This window comes from Aphelocoma coerulescens (genome assembly GCF_041296385.1).
Source record: "Aphelocoma coerulescens isolate FSJ_1873_10779 chromosome Z unlocalized genomic scaffold, UR_Acoe_1.0 ChrZ, whole genome shotgun sequence".
Classification (NCBI taxonomy): Eukaryota; Metazoa; Chordata; class Aves; order Passeriformes; family Corvidae; genus Aphelocoma; species Aphelocoma coerulescens.
The window spans coordinates 47,904,565-47,927,469 of record NW_027184085.1 but is presented as its reverse complement, the minus strand read 5'-3'; the positions used below and the strand labels follow the sequence as shown (position 1 = coordinate 47,927,469).

The following is a 22,905-nucleotide window of genomic DNA, read 5'->3' as shown; positions in this document are numbered from 1 at the left end:
AGAGCGGGCGCTTGCCGGCCGAGAGGCGGAGATGGTGCCGGGCGAGGCGGCGCCGCCCGGGCCGGGCTCGCCGCGGGGCAGCGCCGAGGGGGCCGCGGCGGGCAGGAAGCAGCGCGCGGCCGCCCGCCGGAAGGTGGGTCGGGGCCGGGCGCCGGGCCTGGGCCGGGGAGCGCGGTAACCTCGGTAACGCGGACGCTTGCGGTGCGTTCCAGGCCTTTTCCCTGTTCGTCAAAGCCAAGGAGGTGCCGGCCGCGTCGCGGTGTCCCGGCGGCGGAGAGGGCGTGCGGTGGCGGTGCTGCCGGCAGGCGTTCGAGGAGCTGCCCGGCATCCACAGGCACGTGGCTCTGCACCACTCCGGAGACGTCGGGCGGCAGGCAGGGCTCGGTGCGGCGCCGGCGGAGGCCGGAGGCAGCCCCGCGGGCAGCGCGGCCCGGCCGAGCGGGCACTCCTGCAGCAACCCGGAGATCTCCTGGGCGCTCCCGGACACAAGCCACGTTAGCCATGATGATCTGACAAGGTAAGGAAGCCCCTCGCCGCTCTGAAGGTCTAGGACTGGGGTATTTGGCTGCTCACGTTTTACATGATCATCTGCTAGTAGTATTTCTTATGCGATTCAGTCAAGCGACACTTGTAATGTACAGAAGAGTCTTCTCCAATATTCCTCTAGCTCTTCTGATTCTTTAGGTATCTTTTATATGGAGTTAGATGCACTGCAATTTTAAAGAGTGGATTGAACTGTCCGAGTTATATCATCCCACGCTGTTAAAGCAGGCCGGTATGGGTGTGTTGCTTGACAGCTTGGATCTGGAAGGAAGGACCATAACAGAAAAGAGAACAGCAGGTTGTGCTCTGCACAGGTTCTTTTCTGCTGCTCGTTCTGGTTCCTTAAGGGCTCGTTTAGTTATGAAGTTGTTTCACAAAAATGTTTCTGACTAGGAGAGAGTTCAGTCTGTGCCGCACAGAATGCAGCAACATGCAATCTCACAGAAAGTTTTGACTTTTTAAATTTAGATAGCTTAAGTGCTTGAGGTTTCAAATGCCACTGTGGAAAAGTGAGCATTTAATGGGATGCTTGTGTGCACAAAAGTGAGCAATTCTTGTGTCCTGTGTGTGAGGAAAGCACATGGTAGGCTAATGGCAGTGATGTCCCATGCAGCACAGAAGAGTTCATTTTGTAACCAGTCCTGAGAACTGGAAGTGTGGGAGCTTTCTTCAGTTAATATTCCTTTTGTTTGAAATAAATCAAACCCAGCAGTGCTAATCTGTCTATAGTTTGTTTGTTTGTGTTTTTTTTTTCTCCACATGTCTGCCAGAAGAAAATTGTCTGTTTTTTGAATGGTTACTGCTTATAGTATAATTTTGTTCTTTCTTAACATCTGTTTTCTATTTGCTTATCTTTGCCATGCTATGGGCAGCCAGGTGGGAGAAGTACTTCTCTATTACTGTTACTGTGAGGTGAAAGATCCAGAGAAGCTCTGTGCTTGGCAAAAGGCTTTGTGTCAGCATCTACATCTCACTGGCAAGGTAAGGTTTTAAGCAATGGTTTTATTCTTAAGGAAAAATCCCCACATCTTTATTTAGTGCAGGATGATGGGGTATGTGGAGAACGAGGTGTGTTTTGCACCAGAAGGTGCTAGTCTGTTATGATTCTGTTAAGAGAGGCATTCAGACTCCATAAAATATCTTTTAGAATTCTATTTAAGACCTAATACAACAAAGAAAAAAAATTACAGATCATCTTCTATCCTTTTTGGTGCAGGGAACCCTCAGTTGTGTGGCATCGAGTGAGCCTCACAGACAGGACACTATGCAGACCCTGTCCTTGCAAGGGTTACCCCATTTCCATCACTGTTACACATGGAAACAGGAAAGTCTTTTTATCACTCCTGCTGTCAAACAGAAAGGATATTCACATGAGAAATTCGTGATGTGCTTTTAGATAAAGGCAAGGAGACAAAAGTGACTTAATCACTGGTGTCAGCAGGGAGCTGCATGCAGGTGTCTCAGTTAGCAGTAGCAGGCTGGGTGTATCCTGTGGCTAAAGGGCATGAGCAGCACAACACAGCCTGATGGCCAAGCTGGAGGAATTGCATGGGTCTGGGCCTGCTCCACTCACTGGTCACCTGTATCCTCCCTCCTCAGTGCACAGTGGTCTCCCAGTCACAATGGCTACACCATGCTGTAATCCATGCTGTCGGGAATTAGGTGAGAGCAACCAACACCTTAGACCACACCACAGCATAGCAGTTCTCATTTCTGCACAGTCTGTTCATTCCTGGCAGGCTACACCACGGATGTGAGTTGCTTGTGTCAGTGGCCTCTGGGGGCTCTGGGAGAAGGTGAATTTTAGCCTTGCAAAGTTGATGTTCCTACACTATCCATGGGGAGAAGGAAAGCAACTTGGAGTTGGAGGCTCCTTATCTGTGACTTGTCTTCCTAAGTAGCTTCTTGCTCTCTGCCAGTGGGACATCAGCACAGGTCTGGGGGTAAAATTGATAGGTTTCACTGCTTTTTCTGCTCAGCTATCTTGCCTGGTGGTTGGTATTTTTTTCGAGTTTCTTTTCTTTCTTTTTTTTCATGTCATCTCCAAGACAGGTATAGCATTTACCTTCCCAACCAGTTGGTTTTTTCCTTGCTTCTTATATTCAGTCTTTCCCCCTTCTCCCCCTCCCCCCCTCCTTCAGAGCTTTTGTTCATTTGTCAGTGCTGGAGATAAAATGACTCATCTTAAATTTAATATTAGATATGATGTTATGCATATTCACATTCTCTTTTTTAGCTGTGTGAGTCATGGGGCACAAGCCTATTGTTCTTTCTGAAGCAACTTCCAGTGGGAATTCTAATGCTGACTGCAGGATTTGCAGACAGCAATTTCTCTGTTTATACAGCATTTCTCTGTTTATTGCATGGACTCTTCTGACTGTCCTGATGTGATCCTTTGAAATGGCTCAGAAGTCATTACGGGGTTGTTGGGGTTTTTTTCTGTTTACTGTCTTTTATGTTCAACTTCAGTATAACCATATTTTCCTTCCTTATTGAGTAGTCTCTTTTCTGAACATACTCCTGTGCCTGCCTTTTGTCACCCAGTCATATTTTGCCAATTTCACTGTGATCTGTTTTGCTGTAACTAAAGCTCAGCCCCAGCTTCTCCTCTTGCCTTCTAGGTACGAGTTGCTTCAGAAGGGATTAATGGGACAGTTGGTGGAAGCAAAGTAGCTACCAGTCTCTACATTAAAGTTATGCTTTCCCAGCCTCTGTTCAAAAACATTTTGTGTCAAGAGGATTTCAAGGTATGAAAAAATAATTTTTACATAGACATTGCAGGCAATACATAGACATAATGCAGGCAATTTAATTTTCAAGAAATAAGTACATTCCTTCTTGACAGTATTACTTCTGCCTTAGCAGTTTTGCTCTCTCAGCACTTACCTAAGTCAATGGATCTTAACCATACCTTGTTTAGGTATCTTTGCTGGGTTTTACCAGAATTAGCAGTTTCCATGAGCAGTGATAGCAGCTCCTACAAGCTTTGGCAGCTATGGGTGCAGCTGCAAAGCCCCCAGTACAGGTGAATAAGGGAGTGTACTTAAGCCCTGCCATTCTGCAACAAGCATTTACTCCAGACTGAGCAGGTATCACAACATATGCTTAGCCCAGCAAAGTTTTTCCACACTGTCCTCTTCACCCTGATTTGAGATCCTTGACTGGAAGCCTACTGGTTTAGGTTCTGTATGGTTTGGTGTCCATATAGGTGCACCGTCAGTTCCATGGATTGAGTACCTTCCAGAGAAAACACACAGGGACTGTCAAGAGGTTTCTTCCTACTCCAGTTAGTGCCTGGCTGGAGCATACATACTGATTGCTGTCCTCACATGGTGAGGGCAGCAGTGGCTGGTGCACTGCGTAGCATTCTGGTAGGCTTTGGCTGCCCACCACTGCAGGTTCTGGTTTCACTGCAAGGAAAGAAAGCTGCTGCTTAAACAGCAGCTCTTCTCCGCACAGTTTTATTTGCAGGGAGTGCTATTATTTTTTCATAAGCAACTAGATCAAAGAAGTTAGTGAAACTTGTGAAACTCAAATTCTGTGTTGAGCTGCAGTGATGATTCAGTCCTAGTTTTATAAGTGTCTGTTATGCTTGGCTGAATTTCAAGAGGAATTGTGTTAGTAACAGTCATATGTAGATGGAAAAACAGAACAGGGATGGAATTTTACCCTGACCTTGGCAAAACCTTCAGCCTTGCATGGTCTCTCTGGGCATCAGTGTTCATGCATTAGTGGACTATGGTGTTTTGCCGTCTCACAGTTCCTCCTGAATGCTGTATACCTGAGTGAGTGAGACTTTCAGGTTGCTGTGCTATGAAGACATGGGATAGGGGAGTGAGGACCATACTTGGGACTATGAACATATCCAGTGGCTACTATAGTTATGGCAGACTGATTTCCATAACAGCTGGACAGTGCTGCACAGCACTGCACTTATCGTTGAGTGTTTTTATTCTTGATGGTGCCTAAGCTGTGTTTGAGGCTCAACCCTGGAGAAATTCTCACTCCTTGTAGCCTGCAGTGGGGGTTCCTACCAAAACAGGGCTTACCAGGACTTCTGAAGAGGAAATCCCACACTTGAGTTTGGGGGGTGCGGGGGAGGTGCCAGCCTCAACTGTTAACAAATCTTGTGCCTGGCTGACCTCCCATACGTCTCCTTCACACCCAGGAACACTGCGGTTCTCATCACACATGTCACCACTGGAGGCACAGCTGTGCTTGTGTCGGGTGCCAGAGGGATGAAGAGAACTGCAGGGCCTAGATGTGGCAGCATGATCCACTACTGGAGGAGGTTATTTAATATTCCTGTAAGGATCAGCATGCTTTTGTAGGGGCCTCAACTTTCTCACGATGATAACTGCTAGTAACATGTTTCTGGCTAAGATTTGTTCTACATCCCTGCACTTCCAACCAAATGCTGTCTGTCTCACCTGCAGAGTAGTCATCAGGCCTAAGACACCTGTCCTCCAGGTTGTGTTAGGGGTCCACTGCCTAAACTTCAGGATTTAGAGTGTGGATTTCAGCAGGAGAGACATTTCTTTCCCTCAGCAACCAAGATGTTCTCATATTCTAATGAGCTGTAGAATGAAAGTGAGTGGATAATTTTGACACCAGGCAAATTTTAGTGAATTGTTTTTGTGTTTGATTTCCTAGAGCAGTGCAGGAGGAGCTCACTGTTTCCCAGACCTTCGCGTTGGAGTATTCAAGGAAATTGTACCTATGGGCATTGATCCAAAGATAGTGTCTTATAAGGAAACTGGTAAGTGTATGTAATGAAAAATAAACCCAAGTGAGAGGTGAGTGAAGAGTAAAATACCTTCATCAAAAAAATTTCCCTTTGCACAATGGCCAGGACGCAGGAGAAATAGATACAGAAATCTAGTAGTCAAAAGCTACTGCTGCAGAGAATTTGCTGGCCCAGGTTTTGGCTAGCTAAGTGTGTGGCTGGCTCAGAAAACTCCAGAATTAACTTCCCATTTTGTGGGAGAGTTCAGGTGACATGAAGCAGTTACCTTGTAGGGACTGCTGACTTGGCTTTACTTGTTTTGGAGCTAACAGCCATACTCCTGCCTTCTGTGCTAAGCAGATCCAAGTTCTGCATGAACTCCGACTGCATTTGTTTTGTGCTACCTGTAGCTGCTTAGTATGGATTATGCCAGATTAGGTGTTCCTGGCTATGGATTTGCTGTAAGGATGCTTACGTAGGTGGTAAGCAGGAGCACAGCAAACAGCAAATAACAGAGCAGCTTTGGGCTTTTTTTTCCACCAGGAGGTTTTGTTGGTGCCAAACTTCTACAGCATCTTTTTGTGGATTTGGAAGACAGTTATTTTTTTGCTCCCATTTTTTGGTAGTTTGTGGGATGTATGTTTGGGTATTTCTTTCCTTTTTTTCCCCTTTTCCTCTTATTTTGCAGCATTTTATGGAGATGGTTCCTATTACTCTGGCAGTTTGCTTGTAGGGGTATTTTTTATAAAAGGTAAAGGATTTTGCTGGTGGAGCTTTTTAGTTTTTCAATAGATTAGAAGTCCTAAGCCCTGAAAGCTGAGAAACTTTTTGTAAATTGAAGTTGTACTGAAAGTAATACATATATATGGCAATTTTCCATTGTTATCAAGAAGAGTTTAATTTTAAAAATTGTATTTCTGCACCTCCAAATGTAATGACAGATGAGCAAAGGGAACATGTCACTCCCTCTTCTACAACTGTAAGAGTAGCCAGGGGGATGCAACAAAAGGTCATAGAGATAGGTACCTGTCTGCTGCTTCTTCTGTCATGTGAACAGTGTTGTGTTTTCTGTCATGGATAAACTTGGCTGATTGAGTTGGGATGAAAAGTCTGTGAACAATCACAAAAAATTTTTGTTTGGAAATCTGAGGAGAATCTGGATCAGTGATCTCATACGTGACATTGTTTCGTAGTTCTGCTTCTCACTTCTCTTCTCCCCTCCCTCTTTTTTTTTCTTTTTGTTTTGTTTTATTTTGTTAAAGGAATCCATTTATCCCCTCAGGAATTTCATAGAGAAGTAGAACAGTATTTGTCTCAGGCCAGTCAAGGACAAAGCGATACCATCTTGCTGGACTGTAGGAACTTCTATGAAAGTAAAATAGTAAGTGCTGCTTGCCTGCTTCTTGCAGTGTATTACAGGTGCTGGGGTGAAGTATTTACGATTGTGAGGGTGTAACCTTACTGTTAGAAGAGATTACATACTCCAGATTGACCGTAATGTGTACAGAGTGCAGTTTAGTGATGAATATTAGACACAACCAGTAGAGGACCTGCCCAGCAACTCAGCATGGAGCCTGCCTGGCCAAGTGCTTATACGGTGTGGGGCAGGAAGAAAATGAAGTGGTCCATACAATATGAGCGTGGATGTTTGAAGTAGCATAATTTGCAGGGATGTTTTTCAGCATTTTTTTGTCTTGTCCCATCTGTCAGAAAGAACAGGGGCATCCTGCTGTCACAACCACCACCTCTCATGCACTGTTGTGGTTTGTCCTCTCTCTGACAGTTCTGCTTAGCTCTCTCTTCTTTGTTTCAACAAGGAGACTTGCTGTGTCCAGAATCCTCCTACAGATTTTAACATGTTTTGATGCATAAATGCGGCTGAGGAGCTGCCTAAAACAGCTGCAGTGAGCTGAGTATTCCGGCCCAAAGTTTTGTCACTTCCTCTAGTTTGAGGCACAGACCTTACCAGTAACAGTGCTTGTAACCAGTTGCGTGGTCATCTCTTGTAATTGCAGGGACACTTCCAGGGCTGTCTGGCTCCAGATATCAGGAAGTTCAGCTATTTTCCCAGCTATGTAGATGAAAACCTGGAGCTTTTTAAAGATAAGCGTGTCCTGATGTACTGCACCGGAGGGATTCGTTGTGAAAGAGGCTCTGCTTACCTCAGGAGCAAGGTAAGATGTCATTCTGAGGGCACAAGTGTTGGGGGGTTGAGGCTGCTTTAAGGGCACCTGTCTTTTGTCTTGCTGGTGAATTCTTACTGTGCACAAACTACCGAATGTGCAGGTGGGGAGATAAATGCTTCTGACACGTGCTTGTCTCATGCTGTCTGTCAAGGACCTGGATAGTTCAATGTGGCTCAGTCTGACCTGCGTGGACTAGTGTCACAGCAGTGAAAATAATTACATAACCCATTTCCTGAGAAGAGGTATTTGTAGGACTGTTACAGGAGGGCTTGAAAACACTCCGCAGTGTTTCCACAGACTGTCTAGGTTATGCTCTGTGGTCATTACTGCACAGCTTGAGCATCTCAGCGTGGTGAAAATTATCCAGTCAGTGCTTTCCCCAGTGTTGTGGAACTAAATCCAGCACGGTGCATTGTTCTAATTGTGCTTTCCATCCCACTCCTCTCCTGGATCCTTCTCTCAAGGATCAAGGGAACAGAACACAAAGGTTCTCCAGAGATTTAAACCTTGGGTTTCTTTTTCCCACTGCATTAATGTGAACCCTGTGAAATTCTGCTTTTCCTAACAGCTAACTAAATAAAAACAGAATAATAAGCAGCAGCTCATGGGGGTTCAAAAGCATTAGATCTGTGATGCAGCAAACCTTCCTCAGGTGAGGAGGTTACCAGCTTCTTTTGAGTATAACATTAAATGAAGAGTTGGGTTCATGCCAACAAGGCAGCATTGTGAAGCTGCCCAGTACTCCCTGGTGGCACTGCCCAGAGCTATGGCTGCACATGGTGTCATCTGATGGTCACTGAGAGGCTGCTGCTTTTCACTGACCCCTGGCATTTACAACATTTGCTTTGGGAACTCTGGCACACCGCCACTGCTGGCGTCTCCTTCAGCTTTTCTGCTAATATGCTTTAAACAGGCAGTGTGCAGAGAGGTTTACCAGCTAAAAGGTGGAATTCACAAGTACCTAGAAGAGTTTCCAGATGGATTCTACAGGGGGAAGCTGTTTGTATTTGATGATCGTTACGCCATTTGTTCCAATGAAGATATCATCTCAGGTAGGACTAGATAATGTAAGTGCAGAAGGCTGGGAAGCTATTGCAATCATTTCCAGAGGTGTGCAGGATAGGGACAGCCAAACTGGCCTGTGTAGTTCTTCCTCACACTTGGTTTGATCTTGTAGTGCTGTCACTTCTCATGATGACTATCAACTCTATGGCTTTAACACGTAAAACAGAAATGAGAGGAAAGGGGGTCACTAGCAAGAGTTCACTAAAACTGGGGCAGTAGAAGGAAGTATTCCCTGCAGAATAGCTCTCTTAGGAGCCATCTGCACCAATGGAGGCATATGTCCAGCACTACAGCTGTTGTTACCTGCTTGTTGCCCACAGTGCTCATCAGACTGTGGTTTGCCAAGTGACCAAAGTTTTAAATAGTTCTCCTGCTGCCAGCAGTCCTCTGCTTCAATCGTCTCATAGAATATCAACAAAGACTGCCAGGTATTGGGAGAGTAGTGGCACTATACTCTATGGCACTTTGTTATTTTCATGCTTAAGAAATTCAATATCCAGTAGAATTTCAGTGGCCTCTAGTTGAAGTTAAGAACATTGCCTGATTTTCTGGCTGCGATTGCTCTTCAGTTGCTGGAAATTAAGTAATCTCTTATTTTGCTACCAGTTGCCAGGCACAAGAAGTAGCTGGAATTTAGCTCTAGCTCTAAGGAAACAGTGCTGTTTTTACTCTGAGTTGGTAACTTTTCAAGTATAACCCCCATTCCTCCTCTGCAATTACTCTATACATCTTGAAGGGCCCCTGACTTGGCGTGGAAACAGAACACACTCTGGATACATCACAGCCATCCCTACGGAAGTTTCAAGGGGTATCCACCTTCTTGGTGGTACAGCTAAACTGGGCTGTAGTTTTCAGTTAAAGGAGTTAAAACCTGTGGTGTTCTGGAAGGACTTTACCAGGACTGCAAATGGCACTCTGTCTACACAAGCCATTGCTTGTAGACGGAAGGAAGTTCCATAGCATCCCCTTCACCGGCAGGTGACATTCCTGCCTACTGGCTCAGTTACCACCTGCATGTCTTTCTTTTTCTCTTGGCAGTAAGAATCTCTAAATCTGTCTGTTCAGAACTAGAGAAAGCAGTGGTGAGCACTCTCTTCTTTTCCAGAGAGAAAACTGTCTTAAGTATGTAAAAAAGGTGTTTTAAAATGAACTAGCTTCTAGAAGATCAAGCTAAACAGGAATTAAAAACCTGCAAGACAATAGCCACTTAAATGAGAGCTGGCAACCCCCTGCTGCCTTGGCAAGCCCTCTGCAAGGGAACAGTCAGACCAGTATGGGTATTAACTTATTTTCCTCCTCCCTCCAGCATGCAGATACTGTGGGGTGCTGTGGGACCAGTATAAACTTTGTTCCAGTCAGCACTGCCGGCAGCTTGTCCTGACGTGTCCAAGTTGTTGCAACAAAGGTCTTACAGCTTGCTGTCCTGTTTGTCAAGAGAAGGAGCTCAAGGTGACTTCAAGGGCTTCAGGACAGACACTTAAGGAGGAATGTGAGTGTACAAGGAGACGGCCAAGGGTACCAATTGAAAATGTCTCACCAAGGATGCTGGGCACAGGGAAAGATTAAGCTGTTTTATTGGCTAATCTGGCATGTGCTCATGTGAAGGGCTTCCGTAACCAGATCTCTATTTGCTAATCAGTTAGGTTTGGAAATTACAAAAATATGTTGGCTTGGAAAGTCCTGTTCATATGCTGCCTTTAAACATAGAGTATGCCCTCAAAACCATCCATTACTTGCCTGTAAATTACCAGAGTGCCCAATCCATCACCAGCACTACAGGATTACTCTCCCTGGGTACAGTCTTGTAGTGTGGCCTTTACTGTGGGGATTTTGGAGCAGAGTATCTGCAACATGACAGAGCTGCTCACAATTCAAAAGAAACTGAAGCAACTTAAGAACAATTCAATTTTTTTCTTCCTGCATGGAGATCAACCTGTCTGACCTCTCCAAGGATCATGCATCTGCTTCAACAGCTTGTAGTAAGGTGTGCAAACAGCAGATTTATTAATTTGGTGTAGGTATGTGCCCAGATTAGATCCTGAAGATATATTCCACATGCACACCATCTATCTGCATCTCCTGCTTTATACCAGTGAGAAGCAAGGCAAAGTTACCTGAAATTACTGACTTAACTCTCCTCTAAACTGGCTGAAGGAGCTGGAGCAAAGGCCCAGAGATACTGTTTGCCCAGCCATACTAGTTGTGACCTGTAGGATGAACAGAAAACCCAGTCTTCTTTCCAGTGCTCAGTCTCCCTGGGAACTGTTTTTTCCCCTCAACTTGTCAGTGTATGAAATATGCAGGGCTCAGCTCTGCTTGCACTAAAAAAACCTGACAGCTTGAAGCATGTTGAAACAGGCACACAAAGAGGGGAGCACAGAGACTGTCAAAATACGGGCATCATGGTACTGGAAGTGATGCATGTGTGCATAAATGTCAGCAACAGCTATGAGAAGACTGCAAGATCCTTTATCGAAGTTAAATAATTCAAGTTCTGGGGAGCATTTGTGCTTTTTAAACATGAGTTAAGTTTTTTAAAAGCTGCAAGATGTTTATGCAATTTCCAGCACCTGTCAGTGGAGAAATTGTCTTTGAAGGGACCTACAGCAGATGAGCTTAAAATACTGCCCCACGTGCTGTTTTGTGTGCCTGATGCTGTAGAATGTACAGAAAGGATTTATTAATAGTGTGGAAGATGTGTCTTGACAGAAAAATGTCTTTGAACTTTACTGTCATTCTGGGAACTAAACATTAAGTCATTAGGACATCAAAGTCACTGGGTTTGGGGTTTTTTTTACTGGCAAATGATTTTAAAAGCAAGAAAACAGTTTTTTAGGTTTCTGCAGTTGCTTAATAACAGGGATATGTTATTTTCATATAGATTGTAACTTTCTCCCATGGTGCTATTAATTCAGCAAGGCCTCATTGTTGGCTTGACTAGCAACTTAAATACATGGGCATTGGTTCCATTAAACCCATGACAAACATTTCTTCTTGCTTCCAGTATTGCTACCATGAAATCAACTGTCCTCAGGACAATTTCATTAATGAGGCAAAACCGTGAAGCTTAGGAATATTTCCTTTGGGAATCTTTCTAAGATAGTACTTAATAGTAAATCTCTGAACAACCAATCCTTGAGAAGAAATTGGAGAATTCCCATCAGTAGACACCTTCAGCACAAGTCTGATTAACCTCTGTGGTTTTGAGGACTGGAGTATTTGTGAAGAAACATGCAAGCTCTACTTGCAGGTCTGGTCTAGAGCACTGATGGGATCTTCCTGTGTTAGGCTAAAAAGAACACAATGTTGTAATTCAGTCTTATCAGCAGGTCTGTAACGCTGTAATCAATTTGTAATGTTGTTTCTGTATCACTTATCAGTACAGGATGGCAACAACTGTATTTTATATGTAAACTTCTGAAACATCTATGATAAATAACCTTTAGTGCTTCCATTATAATTTTTTAAGTACTGCACAAATACACTTCACGTGTTATGTTGGAGGTGCTTAATTCTGCAGAGATAAACACTGAAACCTAGCTAGTCTGCTACATGGTAGACCTGGCTACAAGGTACAGTTCTCCTGAGAGCTCCTCAGCAGCTGGAGATTCTACCTCAAAGGCACAGGGGAGCCATGAGCTCTCTTCTGGTCCTTGCTGCACTAAGGCAAGGGAGGAGAAGGATTTGAGATGTACAGACGGAGTCCCATAAAGCCATGTTACCTCTGCTGCAGAGAGGGGTCTAAGAGACATTCTTAGCCTGCTTCTTGCAAGCTAGCCCATAAGGGCTCTCTGGCCTGTTTTCTGGGTTAGTTTTGTCAGATTTATACAAATAAGGACTTGCCAAGTGAAAAGCTGTGTGTTGGCATCCAGGCATCTCAGTGGTAATGCCTGAAAGAAGGCACATGAGCTCCAGGAGAGGGAAGAATTTTCAGCAGGATGGGCTGTGACTTCCAGATGCTGCAGTCACAGGAGGAAAAGTCAGATGGCTTTTCCTCCCCTTTCCTGGAGAGCTGCTGGGCCAAACAGGGATACATTTGCTCTTAAGTATCACCATTTTGTAGCTCCATTGCTGCACAGCTTAAAGCCTTTCACCACATGGCCTGATGCCTCAGCACCACCTGTCTCTGCTGCACCGCCCTCAGCTGTCAGATGCATCCTGCAGCAAAACAGCTCTGTGAGTTAAGCCAAGGAACCCGGAATGATCCTGACAGCTTCAGATACCTTTGGGCTGCATTGTTAATTTGGATGCTGCTACAGTGAAACATAGGACAAAGTTCTTCTCGCCTCTTTTTTTTTTTTTTTTTAAGGGTTGTAGTAGTATCCCATGGTCGTGTTCCTGGTCTGCAGCTGCATCTCCTTGCATGTCTGTGTTTCTTAGTACCACCAGGATTTTCCAGGATAAGATTCATTTACATTCTGAAACCAAGAGAAGAGGTGAGCCTGTGTCATGCAAATCTGACTGGATGGCTCAGCTGAAACTGTGTGGCTCTGATTTGATGATTGAGTTGGTCATTGCAAAGTCTTCACAGTGCACATAGAAGAAAGTACTTTCTTAAGTCTGCCAGTTTTTTTCATTTTAATATGTTTTCAAGTATTTTTCTTTCACATTCATTTTCTGATACAGAACTTGCACAGTGAAGGAAACAAGCTATAGTGAAGCATTTTATATGACACCACAGGCACATTTATTAAGATTTGAAGAGCAACAAGTGTGTTTCCCACATTGCTAAATAGTGTTTCTCTGCTTTGCTGGTCAGAGCTAAATCATCAGTGGTGTTTGTGTACAAGCTCTGAAGAAATCTGTGGGACTTTTGCCAGAATGTATGTAAAAGGCTGAAAAACTTCACTCCTCAACAGACATTTAAAGGCAGATTTCTAGCAAGAGAGAATATTTTATAGGATGTGTCATCCACCCAAGATTAAGGTTTCAGTACAGCAATGCGTCTTCCACGGAGACTTCCTACTGAGCAGGATCCCACCCACATTAATTGTGGGAGTTTTGGATCTGCTGGGTCCAGTCCTACAGACTGCAGCTCTAGGAGATACACATGCCTGTGGAGAATTCCTCCCAGGCTAGATGATGACTGGAGACTGACAAAAAGCTGTGAGATCATATCTAGTGTAAGTTCAGATTCAGGGTATTTTGCTTCACAGCTTTTCTAGAGCACAACATTTATTCTTGCATTTATGTGGACATAAGGAACAGCAGTAAAAGAAGTAATTCCTAGCAGAACAAAATTTAATTAATGGACATGGGCATCTAGACAAAACAGGAAAGGGAGAGAATTTGACCTGTCTCCAGTGAATATCTGGACAAACACTTTTAACATTAGGAAACTGAAAGGAGTGGGGAATAGAAGAGACTTTGCCAATTAGTTTGGCCATCTCTGGGGGTTAGGATTTGCTTGGGATTGAAGGATATTGACCCATCTAAACCACTTGATTTTTGAGACTCTGTTTAATATTTGGTGGCCTTAAGTTCCATTTAATCAGGGGGTGGAGATCAGTTTTTTCTAAGAAACATCGGGATGCATTTGAAACCGCATCTCAAATTAAATGATTCAGTAAAGGTTGGTAAAAAATTGTAATTCACAATTCTTGAAATTAGCCATGTTTCCAGATGTTAGAAGTGCTTGTTAAACTAGTTACTCCTCTATAGTTACTTGAGATCAACTTTGAAAAAAAAAATAAAGTATTTTTTTAATACTTCTATAATTTGTGTGCAACAATTGTATCTTTCACTCATGCATACCACATCCTAACTTCATGAAACACCGTGCAGCAAGTTTATAGAAAAATTAATCCCCTTTTAACACTGGATTGTACTCTAAACTGAGGTTGCATAAAATTGACACGTTGGCTTGAATAGTTTCCAACTCTACAGAAAACATCAACAGTCCTACTGGATAAAATCTTCATAAAAACTACAGCCACTATTTAACTTCAACTGTTAGTGCATAAAACAGAACAGAGGCACCACAAATACTCTGTCAAGGCACTTATTGCCTTTAGATTTCCACAGTGCAGCACAGATCACCGGGAACGACCTCCATAGCCAGGAACTACACTCCAGTTCTGCACTTGGGAAAAATAGGCCCATTCACCTCTGCAAGTCTTCTCTTCCTCACTGAAAAAGAAGAGAAAGAGGAGTCAGTCATGGCAATGGGAGAATGTGGATGGAGGCTTGCCTTAATAGCTGTAGAAGGAGCTGAGAGATGTACTTTCTGCCAGGAAAGAAACAGGATAGCATCAGCTGCTGAATTCCTGCTTTAAGCAGCAGGCACAGCCTTTCACAGTAAAATCAAGGAAGATGAGGTTTGTCTCCCTATGAATTTTTAAGGCCAGAAGCTACTTTCAGCCCTACCTCCCTTATTCTCTAGTTAATTGTATTTCACTGTTTGTAACTGGATTTTGGCCAGTGCATCATCTGACTGATGTAGAGACAGCAGGAAACAGATGTCACAGTTTTTCCTTGGCTCGTTTTTCAAATTAAAAATTTGCCTTTTCAAAAAAAAAAATTTAAAAAACCTTATCCTAAGCCACTGGGCTCCAGTCCTCTGATCATGGTTAACATGGTCAAAGCAGTCTCATATCTTGTCTTAAAAACTTGATTTACACCTGTTTGACACCTACACTCATGACTTTTCAAGAAAGGTGTGCAAAAAAAACCAGAACAAAATGTATAAAGAGAATGCAGAGGTTAGCTCATGAGGATGAAGATGAAAGCCTTCAGAGTCAGTTCACACAGAGTATCTTAGGGATCAGAAGCTATGGCACCAAAACCATGTTCTGGTAGCATCAGTTGATAGGCAAGAACACTGGAGTGGAGCACAGAAGCAGAGGGCTATTGCTGATAGGGAGGAAAATAAAGGTTTTCTTTACTTATACATTGTCCAGGTGTAGAGCTGAGATGCTATTGCCAGAGACCATCAGACCGATGAATACGAGCTGCAAACAACCAAATCAGACAAAAAAATGCAGATCTTAGTGGTCAAAAAGGCAAAATACACAACTCTTACATGGAAGGCAAGTTGTGAATTCATCCCCTTAACAGCAGGAACAATCAAAATACTAGATTTTAAATCTTTGAGCTGATTATTTTGAATGCCAGGTGCTGCAGAGTCATTAAAAATCATGCTCTGTTTGAAAGGACAGAAAGTCTTTCCCAGTGCAGTGCTCGAGTGACCAGGAATGCAACCACAGGCAGAACAGATACCCAGTGAACTCACTGAGTACTGAGTATTTTGTGTAATCTGTGAAGAACTGGCTCATACCCCTGTGCTTGGCTGTGCTTCCTAGGAGGACAGTGCTGGCTAAAGCAAGATGGATTTTTTTCATTTGTTTTTAAAACACAACAAATTTATCATCTGCCTAGATAAGACAGCTGCCGAGTACAGCGTGGTGGGTGTGTTAGCTGCATTCAGCACTGCTCTGCTGGCCTGGTTTCCTGTGCTCTACAGCAGCTTGTAGCCAAGCAATGGAAAGCCTCTGTCACGTGCTTTGGCTAAAATGGCAGTTTGCAGACTTGCCTGCATTTTGCTTCACAAGCATTTCTGATCACTTCATTGAGGGTACACAGATAACTCATAAGCCACGTGGCTTCCCACATATCCCTACAAACAGTTCCAGTTTGTTTTGCTGAAGGGGATGGGCCAAATCTTATTGCTGTCGAAGTTCAACTCTACTACTTTTCATCTCCTTGTTAAAGTGGGAATGAAGCTGGAGGAAGACACGCAGTTGGCAGGAACTACAAATGCTAGCAGCTCATAACCCATGTGCCACATGCTGTATCACAAGCTGTACTGAACCACATTAGCAGCTCTTGCTCTTTCCCAACAATTCCCACTGTTACTGCAAAAAACACTGCCTGGCTGGCAGCAGCTGCATTAAGGAACCGGTTGGTGAAGGCTGCCTTCTTCCTTGAGGGGCAAAGCATCATCAGGCCCTTCAAGACCCACATTCTAATTCATGCACATCTTCAACGTGAGCAGTTCTGCCCTAATCCCACCAGCAATTGCCCGAAGGACATTCCCATGCTTCCTGGCTTGCAGCCAGCTTCACTCACCCAGGTCGTTGTTATTCATCATGGCATTGGAGGCACGAAGCCGGGGACCTTGCTGAGTGAAATGGTACCCAAACTTCAGGAGGGAGGTGTTCTTTTCCAGTATATTCGCGATTTCCATTTCTACTTTGTTGCCCAAGGGTTGACTCTTTTGAAAACAGAAAACAGAAAAGCAAGCTGTTCAGGCTAGAGGGTGATTCAGAGCAAGCACTTAGAGGGAAGGGGTGGAGATTGCAGATCTTTCTCTGGACCTGTGGTTCATTTGACATTTCTGACTTGGAGCTGGTAAAACGAACTGCTGGCCTATTCCTGTACACATGCCACAACCCAGCAGCTCCAACTCCCCCTGCAGACATTCCCACAACTCCCTTTGTCCAAAGTCTTTTATTTCTTGGACAGATTAGCAGCTAATGGACATCTGCAGAAACCAGGAGTTTTGTCTCCCAGTCCGCTGTCTCCGAGCTCCCCACAGCTCAGCCACTTCAAGCTCTGGGTTTCTCAGGGAGCTACACTTGCCCCAGCCTCTGTACCACAGCACACTCAGCTCCCCACACGCAGGCCTCGTTCACCTGACCAGAGCTGTCACCCACACATGCTTTACCTGGTTGTCAATGCGCAGCTCCACAAGCGACGTGTTACCCTCAAGTGCTTCGACAATAGCCAGGATCCCTGACCCGGAAATAAAGTTTGACTCCACATTCAGGCTCTTCAGTGTGTTATTGACCTTCAGCATTTCTGCCAGGGCCTGTGGACAGAGGCGGGCAGAAAGAGCTGGCAGTCAGACAGGCAGGGGCAGAGCACCGCAGGGCAGCAGGGCTTCAGCTCCCCTCACCTCCAGAGGACTCCGGGAGGATCCCACATGAAACATCTGCTAAGCAGTTTTCACTGCCACCAGATGGAAGTGCTGTTTGTGAAGGGGTTCCCTGCTGCTGCAGGGGAATTCTTGAACATGAGCATGCTGAAGGCCACAGCAAAACCTTGCATGGACAAACACTTGGGGCGACCCCAAAAGGTGACAGTCCACACCTGCAGCTGCCCTGTGACAGCTTCATCTGTCCCTCTTCTAAAGCCAGCACGGTCATGACAAGGATGCTGGCCTGCACTGGCCCTGCCTCCATTCTGATGAGTCCCTGCCTGCACTGCACAGGGTTGAGATGCTTCCCATTACAACACGCGGAGAGAGGAGCATCTGTCTTAACAACAAGGGATGCTCCACATCCAAGGTGTCCTCCCCCAAGCAGCATCACAACCGTATCAATCATTTTTGCTTCCCTTAGTGGGTGAGGTGGAAGTGGCTGGAATGCTCATAATGTCCCAGACCTGATCAGATCATGTCACTTCATACAAACTGCAAGGGAGGATCCATTTACACCATGAAACAGAAGGACCAGAAGGTGATGCACACATGGCAGAGCTGACCTGTACCCACAGCACTTAGCCCCACAGCTCTCCTAGCCCAGCACAGCACCCCTCAAGCTTTCAGACAGCACTTGTCCTGTCTGCACAGGGCTTTTCCCCAGTCCAGAGTGCCTGAAATAATTTAAGAGCAGTACCTACCCTCAAGAAAGCTTACTTTTCTATCAGGAAAGTGGTGTGCACACATGTGTGTGTTTGGGGACGTAGGCAGGGGTAACCTGGGTGACTAAGAGCAAAAACTGACTGCAGTGGTGCTGGAGAAAGATGCGAAGATGCAGCCTGGAAGGCAGCACGAAGACCAGGCAGAACGGCTGGCTCCTCTCTGTGTCCCCACTGATACTTAAGATCACTCACAGCAGCCAGAAATTCCCATTATCACCTACACAGGCCATGCATGAGGAGACCCTGCTTCTGCACACGTCTGCACAAAGAATACAGGAGAGAGAGCTGGAACAGACATGTGGGGGGAGCAGCAGGTGGGCACACCTTTGTACCAACAGAAACAAATCTCCACAGAGAGAGACAAACTGCTTTTAGAAAATGCCACTAGGTCACCGGTTCTTGTCTCACGCTCCTTTTCCAAGAGATCCTAGAGGACAAATAGGAAACTGCATGGATTAAAGGACTACACCCTGAAATCTCCACAGATGAAAAATGAAGTGAAGGAACCAAAGCCTGTCTGTTGCTGGCTTCCACTAGTGCTCCTGAAACTGAAGCACCTGCACCAAACAGCCAGAGGTGTGAAATGTGCCAAACCCAACACAAGGTGCTGAAGCAGTCAGTCAGTAATGCCGGAAATACCTGGCCCAAGAACAGCTCCTGTCACAACACTGGGACGATGAGCTCACAGTACTTACAAAAGCAACAGGATCATTGCTCCGTGTCCCAACTATGCTGAACTTCTTCACGTACGTGTTGTTTTTCAGTGCTTCTGCAAAAGCTTTTAAAGTTGGTATGGGAATATTCTGTGACAAGAAACACAGAAAGCATGTGTTAGGCCATCATCTGTGTGCAATGAATATGCAATACATTTAAAAGATACTTTTAACTCTCATCAAGGTCAAATCACCAAATGCACTGAAGTAATTCAGGAAGGGGTTGATAAATGTTTTAACAAGTTCACTTGCTAGAACTAGCATGTTCTAAGGAGCATGGCAATGTCTTCATCCTATTTGGTATGCTGCTGAAAGCTTACTGCCTTGATTTGAAGCCACATCTCTGCTCTTTAATTGCCCAGAAACTCAGCTACCTAGGAACACAGGCCTTGTGGGGATGTTTGTAACCAGGATCCGTGAGCCTACAAAGCACTGCTCCTGCACTTCTCTGCTACGAACGACAGCACTGAGTGAGAAACATTCATGTCACGTTCAGAAAATTTCCATCTACGGGAACTGATCCAGAAAGGCCTGAAATGATCCCTTGTAACACAAATCACAGACACCTCTGACTGCTTTATACAACATCTTACAGGCTAACATCTGCCATGCTATGTCTCAGCCCAGAAAAAAAATCAATGCTGCTTTTTCTGAGTTCCTTCAAAATTAGTATATTTCACTTACAAAGAACTTTAGATACCCTTTTCAGATGTGCAAATTTTCACCCAAAATTTTAAGTGGCATCCTCACCTTGGACTTCTTGCCATGCCATTTGGATCCCACCATGTGGAATCATCTATACTCAACATCATCCACAGAGCCATAACACAACACCCAGCAGCTTAGAATCTCCACTGTCACTCCCCAGTTCTCCAAACCCCATCCCAAAGTCATGAGTTCAACGCACAAAAATAGTGTCTGCCTGCCTGCCAGATCCTCAGCCTTGTGTCCTCAAGGGATGGGGTTACTAGCCTGGATCAAATACATGAAAATAAAAATATTTTGGTTTTAGAAAGGCGCAGGTAGCATGGCAAAAATGTCTTTCATGTGCACGTGGAGTTAACCATATTCTTGCTGTTCAGCTATGTCATCATTCAACAGACACCATGAAACAGAACCTGTATTTTTTACTGCCTGTATGCGTCCCAAAGGCAACACAAGAAGTGGTGCTATGTCCTGCTTTGCTTTCTACAAGAAGTAAAAGAGCTCCACGGAAAGGATGGGTGGGAGATGGACAGAGCCACCTGCAAGAAGGGTGGCTTCTTCATATTTTCATAGCAAGCACCTGGATTATGAAGCCTTTTTTTCCCCCACCATCTTATAATATACATCAACATCCCCTCCACCAAAAATGCCTGTCTAAATCATTAAAGCAACCTATAATGGCTTTAGCCAGCCACCAGTTTTGGGTCTCCCCAAACTTCCTCGACACAGCTCCATTTTTCCAAGCACTTAGAAAAGTGTGCTACCAGCCTCAAGCCTTTGCTCCACAGCAGGTAACAATCCATTCTGCTGCCCACAGTGGAGATGGGAAGCGCTGGTGTTTCTTGTCTGGCTACATTCAGTGTTATGATACTGCTCTGTGCAGCAAAACAGACTCAGTGTCTGCCTTCTGTGTATCAGACTCTTAGTCTTGTTTCTAAGAGAAGAGCGTAGAATGGAAAAAATACCATAATATTGTTAAGGTTGACTTCCTCAAGGTCAGGATCATTGCTTTGTATTTGTTTCAGAGTTTCCTCCACGTCTGTTGAGTTTGGTTCTTCATCAGGAACTGGTTTGTACTGTGTGGGCTTAATCACACCTGCAAGGTAAAAGCAAGATGTGAAAAGAAAGCACCCTGAGTAGCACTATCTTTTCTTTGAGTGTGTTCATCCTCTTCCAGAAGTGGAGAGATGGAAGCATGACCTGACAAACAGCCACGAGATGAAAGGCCCCTCCACTGGGGCCACCCAGCGCAGGACAGCCAGTGCCTACTGCTATGCGCTGTCAGCGTCCAAATCTGGGTGACAGAAGGCACACTGCCTGCATGGGGCTGTGCCTGGGCTGTGCTGGCTCCCGATAGCACCAGCGAAGTGGCTGAGACTGCACTGGCTGGCACAGGGCAAGGGTGCACCAGAGATGGCCCCAGCAATCACAGGCTGCTCTGACATGCACGACTCTAACCTTCAGCCTAAAAATAATTACCACTTTGCCTCTGCTAGCAGCTCCAGTGCCAAATACGGCAGCCTGCTAGAATAAATCACTTACTGTTGAGCCCTTCTTTGTTCACAATGGTGCTGCTCCCCAGTGCCTCATAGTACTGCTGGTTACTCATCAAGGTGTGCATGCCAAGGATGGCTACAGAGAAAGAAAAGGAGAACATGACTTATTGTAGGTTCCAGTGCCAGGAAAAGACACAGATGCTGCCTGGGATGGGAGTTCACAGCACACTAACTTTCCCTGTGCAAGCACAGACAAACATACAAAGGAAGGACAAAGCCCCCCAGCTGGCATAAACGCACAACAGTGCTCAAATGTGCTCCCTTGTTTATTCCAATGCAGCCTGATCCACAGGAAAAGAGGAACATCATCTTGTGGACAACAAACAAACAAATATTAAAGGCTTCCCAGTAGCCTACCTCACACAGCATCACACGAAAATAACGAGAAGACAGTAAAAAACTCAAAAAAATGCCATTGGTAGGCTTTAGTATAAGGGGCCCAGTCCAGCAGGAGTCTGCACATCCTTGTCACCCTTGCTCACCGGGCATGTGCCACGCAGTTCCACAGCCCAGTTTTGGAGATGAGCTGTGCTGCACACGGAGCCAAACCGACCCCAAGGCAGCAACACACGAGGTGACTGTCACCTGAAGCCTGACAACGCACGCTGCGTTTTCACTCAGAGCAAGCTGGGGTGGGGAACTTGGTGCGTTTGGAAGGAGACACTGTGAGAAGCTAAATCTCTGCTGGCTTCGTCAAAACGTAGACAGTGGTGGTATGAACACAGTTCAAATGCTGTAAAGAGCCCAAAAGCCAAAGTCAGCCTTTGCATCTCTCAGACTCAAGACTGCAAAGCCAATAAGCAAATGCAAATGGAACCATGTCTGGGGGCTCTGGTGACATTTCTGGCAGCTGCAAATGACCAATAAGAAGTCAGTGCCTTAAGAACTTTTGGGCAAAGAGTTTGTTTCTAAAAGTAACCCTGCTACAAACAGGAAGATGATGTTTGAAAATATACTGACTTTTTAATCAACAACTTATTTTTTTTAATATCTAGATGACTTTCTAAAGAAAAATGCAGTCACACAAATACTTGTTAAAACAGACACATTTGAACAAGTCTTGACCTCTGGATAGACACAGCTGCAAAAATAATAAACTTCTCCTTAAAATCCAAGCATGACACCACAAAGGCACTTCTTAGACTTGTTGGCCCCAGTCTGTCACCATGTTCTGTTGTTTTGGCCAAGAAGGGCTGGAATTTGCAGGAGAAAGGTATCCTTGAAGCCCAGCACATGAATGAGATCTGTTATGGTGACAGCTCATTGTGACTCTGTGTCTGGGTTGCACAGGCTGGACAGCCAGCAGCAAACCGTGTCAGTGAACTTCCCCAAGGCCCCCAACACATTCCCAACTGGATCTCACAGAGCCAAGCAGTCTCCATCTGAAAGCCTGAGTGAGGCTGGGTACTTCGAGTTTGCTTGTTTGTATTTTAGCTGGCCCTCTGTCATTTTCTTGCAGATGGAATTTTCAGGGGTGCCACACAGCTTGGGAAAGTAGTTTGTAGGCTCAGCATTTTGGGAACACAGATACTCCCCAAAACACAGCTTATTTGGACAATAAAATCTCTCCAGCAGCCAGGAGTGTGAGTGTCTGGACTGCAGAGAGAGACAAGGATCTGCTGTCATGACCACAGGTTTTGGGGGCTCAAGTTTGTGTTGGTAGACAAGAGGGACCCACTGTTTCTGAGTCTGGTGCTTACGGTGTATTCTCCAAAGGAACTCAAGCAGAATGAAGGCACCCCATTTCTGTCTCCCTCACCTGACCAGAG

At 45.0% G+C, this 22,905-nt stretch overlaps 2 protein-coding genes across 4 annotated transcripts in view; one reads left to right on the top strand and one right to left on the bottom strand.

Moving 5' to 3' along the window:
* Window positions 1–31: 31 nt before the first annotated feature.
* TSTD2 (thiosulfate sulfurtransferase like domain containing 2) lies at window positions 32–14,214 on the top strand. Its single transcript, XM_069000788.1, has 9 exons — window positions 32–133; window positions 213–517; window positions 1,416–1,524; window positions 3,165–3,290; window positions 5,197–5,302; window positions 6,532–6,650; window positions 7,285–7,443; window positions 8,369–8,507; window positions 9,827–14,214. Exons 1-9 carry the CDS (start codon window positions 32–34, stop codon window positions 10,084–10,086), a joined length of 1,425 nt encoding a protein of 474 aa, XP_068856889.1. The 3' UTR covers window positions 10,087–14,214.
* Window positions 14,197–22,905, bottom strand: part of TMOD1 (tropomodulin 1) — a 26,236-nt gene continuing 17,527 nt past the window's right edge. For all 3 annotated transcript variants that reach the window (XM_069000791.1, XM_069000789.1, XM_069000790.1), the window contains exons 5-10: window positions 21,123–21,212; window positions 20,546–20,676; window positions 18,858–18,965; window positions 17,186–17,329; window positions 16,588–16,732; window positions 14,197–14,649 (exon numbers count right to left, since the gene is read on the bottom strand). In XM_069000791.1, the coding sequence (XP_068856892.1) occupies window positions 14,585–14,649; window positions 16,588–16,732; window positions 17,186–17,329; window positions 18,858–18,965; window positions 20,546–20,676; window positions 21,123–21,212 (683 nt within the window). In that variant the 3' untranslated portion in view covers window positions 14,197–14,584. The remainder of the gene's footprint in view (window positions 14,650–16,587; window positions 16,733–17,185; window positions 17,330–18,857; window positions 18,966–20,545; window positions 20,677–21,122; window positions 21,213–22,905) is intronic.

Excerpts from the sequence above, each read along its gene's own strand:
- TSTD2 (XM_069000788.1), top strand. The coding sequence starts at position 32 with ATGGTGCCGGGCGAGGCGGCGCCGCCCGGGCCGGGCTCGCCGCGGGGC. Across the intron at positions 3,291-5,196 it reads TGTGTCAAGAGGATTTCAAG|AGCAGTGCAGGAGGAGCTCA; the intron begins GTATGAAAAAAT and ends TTGATTTCCTAG. Across the intron at positions 5,303-6,531 it reads AGTGTCTTATAAGGAAACTG|GAATCCATTTATCCCCTCAG; the intron begins GTAAGTGTATGT and ends ATTTTGTTAAAG.